The following is a 6,000-nucleotide window of genomic DNA, read 5'->3' on the forward strand; positions in this document are numbered from 1 at the left end:
CCTCCTTCCCTTGTCCCTACTTCTCTACCGATACAAGTTGTGGTCACATGGTTGTACCCTTCCATTGGGCCAGCTCTGACAGCAGAGAAATAATCTTTTGCTTTGACCTGTTCTTCTGCCAATTTGGCAAGGTCAATTGGCTCACTCAATCAGAAACGTTAGAGAGCTGGTACAAGGGATGCAGTATAAGCATTGGAATAAAGCAGAAAGGAGGGAGTAAGAGCTTTTGGCAGCAGTGTGTTGTTGAATGGCACAGATCGTTTCACTGACCTTTAGCTAGAGTTTGTAGGCTATATTTTGAAGATTCTCTTCGAATCAACATCACAGATATACACTAGTTTAAGATCTAAATACCCAAAATTGCCAACTTATCCCTCTATCCATACTGATGAAGAGGGAAAAATTTATTTGGTAACTAGAATTGTAAAAAAAAAAAAAAAAATTGTATTGTAAGGGAGAAAGTTAGACACATGATGCTAATTTTGTAGACTACAGTTCAGTTTGACCATCAGTGTGTAGAAAAACTTGTATTAAATAGTCAACTACAGGCACTTTGGTGAAACACTTTGAACAGGCAAGTCCTTTAGAACGATACCCTATGACATCATACCCATGAGGCTGTTCAGGGCCCACATTCCATTTTGACTTACACATGAGCAACTACACTCAAAGCCATTATATGATTTTGAAAAGCTAACTTGAATCTTTCAAATTTCATTCAAAAAAAATTTCTGAAGAAATTTTCTCTAAACACTCTTGCCATTTCTGTAAGGAATTAATTATAACTCTAATGCTCTGAGCTTATTTAGAGTAACTTCTAATAGGATCTATTATACAAGACAGTATATATTATATAGTATATATTATTCAGTATACATAGAAGATTCAAAGCTACTTACCACAATATGTTGATAAGGATCTATGACAGACATTTTTGCATTAATTTTCATTCAAGACAACTGTCAAATGTATATTTCAGTTCTTCTCAGAAGACGCTTCCCAGTTTTTCAAAGCAGAGTTCAGTATGACAGATCTTTTAACTATTAGATAAAGAAAAAAAAAATATTAAGATTTTTATGTTCTTTTTAAACTATATTGTGTAAAAGAGCAAATTAGTTCCTCCACTTTAGGAAGGTTCCCACAATTCCTTTGTTTACCAAGAACCTAATTTCATATAAGCTATGAAGGTATAGACATTTACTTGCCTGATCTAGAGAAATTTCTTGTGCTTATTTCCTGTACCTCAGAGCATGAGCCAAATGTCTTGAATTCCAGTCATCCAAGTGTTTCTAGCAGCTCTACAGATAAACAAAAGAATAGAGCAATTGTATTAATCCATTACATATGTTAAAATGTATATGCTTCCAGGCACTACAATCCTAGTCTAAAAAAACAAAATTAAAAAATCTGTGTTTAGTTAATAGCCTTTTTACTGTAGTGACAAATTCTTGGTTCCCATGCTTTCCTTCAATATTAAGATGCTCACATCATCAGGACAGGATAGAGATGAAGTTTGTCTTTGTATCTTCCTCCATGTACAAGGTGAGGTACAAGGAAATGTCTTGCAGTCACACCAAGGGACGTGAATTTTAGAACTAAAAAGACAGCTGAAGTACACAAGCACGACAGTCAGCAACTTGTACCAGACAACTGCAACAATTTGTAGTAACGGTCTGTTTAGTCATTTTAACACATCTTTTTATACCAACTTCACTTTGAAAGCTTTTTCCACAAACAGTAAATTCCCCAAGTTGCACCTAACTGCACGTAAGAAAATAACGGAAAACAAATTCCAGCATCTAATTTGCAGCAACAGTACAGGAGAGTTCATTTGGCAGCTGCTTATTTAACTATAAACAAGCAGCAACAGTGCCCTCTGTAAACTTGGGAAGGGAATTCCAATTGAAGCTGTGTATGACCTCCCTGGCCACCACGGTTGTCTACAGAGATCTGCAAGAGGCTTTAATGGACAAACTGCAAACCAGCTGTCAGGATTTATACAGGTTCTTCATAGGCCAACATTTTCTGAACACTTTGTGAAGATTTCTACTGAAATCAGGGGCCACTAGAAGCCTTAAACTTCAGAACTGCTTTCAGTCAAAGTAAAATATATTAGGAGAGGTTATTCCTTTCTGCATCTCTAAAAAGACATGGAAACTGCTGGACAGGATCAGTTCTCAGATTCAGCCAGACCATGGTCAGACCCGAACCATCAGCAGACACTGCAGATTTGAGAAAAAAAAAAAAAAAAAAAAAAAAAAAAAAAAAAAAAAAAAAAGCACCACGTGGGGCTTGGTCTCAAGGAAATGATTCCTAATACTCAATTTTGAAAGCGCAAAATAAGCCTTAAAGAATGATGATTTATGTCACTCCCAAACCCTTGCTCTTCAGCAATCATATGCAGGCAGTACCATAAACACTTTGTTTCACTATGATCGCTACAACATATATCCCTTCTTTGATCCTGCCAGCCTCAATAGCTTGAGGCTAGAAATTACCCTGGGTTTATTTATTTTTTTTTAATCTAAGGAAGTCTTAGTAAGAAATACTTTAACATACATTCAGTTCATAGTTTTCATTCAAGGCAGCTCAATCCCAGAGCTTTATCACAGAAAGCAAGTAGCTTTTCAGACTTCAAGGAAAACACACAAATCCACCATTAATTTCCTCCTGTAATAATTGCAAAGACTTTTTTTTTTTTTTTTTATAAATTCTATCAGCTAAATTCAGTAGTGGCATAAACAGGCAGATGGGAGGGAAGCAGCACTGTGTTAATATGCATATTGTATAGCTGGTTTGTCATATTCAAGTTTATTTTACCTTGAGTCCTACTTATAGGAGGACATTGAAGAACCTTGGTAAATAAGCCCTGCCGTTATCAGTTTTTAAGGAGCTGTTGCAAACTTCAAAGGCAATCAAGAAAAGGGAACAGTGAGATCTATTCAATCACTCTAATAAAGAGGAAATTTGTTAAGTCATAAAACAGAAAATACATCATTTCCCTTAACCGCACAGTCGACTACCAGCAAGTTACCACGCTCGTTTTGAGAGGATACACGAAACCAAGCTGAGGATACTGCTCTATCTGTGCAAATAAGAAAATGGGTTAGGCCTAGGACAAGAAACCTGGTTCAAGTTATTTGTCCAGCATGCTAGAGGCTGTGTTCCAGTTCTCCCGATCATCACTCAACTGGTAAACTCGCTCAGACATGAGATCATCCCCTCTTGTAACCCCCTGCCTCATTTATTTCAACATCTGCAGGAAACACATTTGTGATCCTACAAACAGGATCTTTGACTAAAAAGCCGTAATGAATCCCCGAGCACCATCTGTCCTCCATGTTGAATGAGGCAAGGATCATACAGACAAATACACAATCACATAATTAATAACTGTATCACAAATACACATGCACAAACTGCAAGCTAAAGATACACCAGGCAGAGTCTCTGAATAAGGAGAAAAGGGCCAGGGAGCAAGCAGACTCTGATGTGATATGCAAAGCCTAATATCCAGGTTTTCCATACAGTTCCAATCAACAGCACGATAGATCCCAGCCCTAGTCATGTTGGTATTACTCAAAATTGGACCTCTTGGTTTGCTGCCTTAATGACAGCCAGTTCAGGATGTAATAAACAGAGGCGGGTACCCAAAGACAGGCAATTCAGTGCATTTCAGACATGTGAGTGTACCTGAGGCACCCTGGGGCTAGCAGATGGACAGGTATCCGTGTCCTGCCAGAAGCCAGCAGGCCATCTGAAATGGTAACAGACATCTATGTTTAAGTGACTTGAATACTTATGTCCTTTACAGTTCAGAGTTACTCGACCCTAATATAATTACACCACACCCTTTGCAGGCTTGCACTACATCATCAATAGAATTTGGGTTAAGCACAATAATATATTTCTATATCTAAAATTCTAGTGTGACAGAGGAGCCAAAATACAGCACTAACAGAAGCTGCTTATTACACTCATCTAGAGCCACAAAGAAAGTCTTAAAGAATGTTTACTTCAAACTTCTGCAGTAAATAAAGCTGTGATCCCCAAATTAACTCACTTAATACTGCCACTATACACTATCCATCCCACAAAGCCTCATAGAAATATCATCAACTAATTAAGGACTGTATCACAAGGGCATACAAAGAACTGAACTCAAAATGAAGCTGGTGGCAAGCCAACCCTTGACAGACTGCAGGGGAAGTAGTGCCTCTAAGCACATCTTCAAGGACACTAATACTATTAACATGTATTGTTTTGTTTCCCCGATATCTGGTGGTATCACATTATCTGTGAACTGTGCTGTTTCCAGGGCTGATAGCATTCCTCCATAAAGGACAAGCAAAGCACCTCACAGACAGTGTCTCTACAACAACACAAGCATAAATTCTGTCAATTCATACAGTATCACTAAAATTAACTAAGCTGGCCAGACTGATTAACAATCTATTTCTTAATGCTTTACAGACAAATATCCAATTTTACAAATAGTCCAAGTTTACAGAATACCATAGCAAACATAGCCGCTTGAACAGGCCACAAATTAGCTTGGTCATGTAATACAGAGACAGCTTTCTGCTAAGTTCCTAAATCTCACGTCCACCCAAAAGTAAACTCTACTTTTGTCAGCCCAAGAACATTTAATTGTTAGGCACAGTTTCAGATATCAAAAGTAACAAGCTGTTAGTGGATAGGTGGATCACTGTTTAAATCAAGGCTGTTCTGTGATCTTAGCTCATTTTCACTTGAGGTGACAGACTGAAACAGATAAGGTATTATTGCCTCTACAGACCAACAATAACAGAGCAATTACACAAAAAGTTATACACACACATGGACAGACATTAATACTGGAACACTTTCATTCTCAGTGTTCGTCCAGTAAACTCCTACAGATAATTCAGTTTCACAAGATATGCTGAGGACAAAGGACAAAAATAATAATGAGATTTTCCCATTTCATGCTGAGTATGAGCTTATTCCACAGTTAGTCTCCCCGAGCAGAAAAGCTCTGAAAATGAGTAAACCACATCATAGTGTAAATATCACCACTAGAATACATCCTCAAGATCGTAATAAAAATCATAGAAGGGGGATTGTTTACATAAAGCTAGCTGGTTCTTCTTAAAAATTAAAGACATACACAATGACAAAATAAGTGAATAAGCACGGCTCACTGGTACAGTCATTAATGCTCTATCTAAAATGATAAGAGTAAGGGGTACAGAATAAGCTAAATACTGACTCAGGCTTTTGGTATGAATGTCACCATCAAGTTTTATCAAATCAGATTACAGAATTTTATTTGGTTACAGATTGATCCTGTGATTGTATAACAGAAAAAAACAAATAATCTGTTTCTACATGATTTTGCCTAGCATCCTGGAAAATCGCTGTAATGTTATTTCTTAATTTAGGTCTTCCCACACAATAAACAAGGTTTACCTATTACTCTGTGTAGAGCACCCATCACGCAATTTTCGTCACAAAAGAAAAAGTATATGCTTAGCTGACGTGCAATGGCTGGTCTTCCCATGCCTTGCTAAAAGAGCATGAATAGAAGGAAGGATTCTGAGCAGAAAAGCGAAGACCTCAACCTTTGTGCCACATTTTTGGAGGATGTTCTGGGGTGAAGTTTGTCAAGGAAGCTGACACAGCATAAATAGCTAGATATAGGAGAATTTTATGATTGGGAAATCACATTTTACTTCCTACTAAAGACAATGTAACAGATGAAAAGATCATGAATCTCTTTCTGAACAATTACCTGTCAGCCTGCAAGCAATTACTGAAACTACAGGTGGCACAGAGTAACTAAGATTTCCTTTCAATGGAAGGAGAGAGGTATAAAATATACTAACAGGGCTAAAACTCTGAAAATGTCACAGAAATCTTGAGCAAGGTAAATTTACACCTTATCTAGTGCTCAAGGCTACTTTAGAGGCCAAAAGCAAGGAAGACAGAAGTGGCAGTATAATCAGGCCAGTTCTCTAT

The 6,000-nt window shown here is 37.5% G+C and overlaps 1 protein-coding gene across 1 annotated transcript in view; it reads right to left on the bottom strand.

Annotated features, from left to right (window-relative positions):
• Positions 1-1,017, bottom strand: part of PLA2G4A (phospholipase A2 group IVA) — a 74,255-nt gene extending 73,238 nt beyond the window's left edge. Inside the window, exon 1 of the mRNA XM_082484375.1 lies at positions 900-1,017. Coding sequence (XP_082340501.1) covers positions 900-950 — 51 coding nt within the window. The 5' untranslated portion in view covers positions 951-1,017. The remainder of the gene's footprint in view (positions 1-899) is intronic.
• Between the last annotated feature and the right edge of the window lie 4,983 nt (positions 1,018-6,000).

The sequence above is a fragment of the Vanellus vanellus genome (assembly GCF_965231255.1).
Source record: "Vanellus vanellus genome assembly, chromosome: 5".
NCBI lineage: Eukaryota > Metazoa > Chordata > Aves > Charadriiformes > Charadriidae > Vanellus > Vanellus vanellus.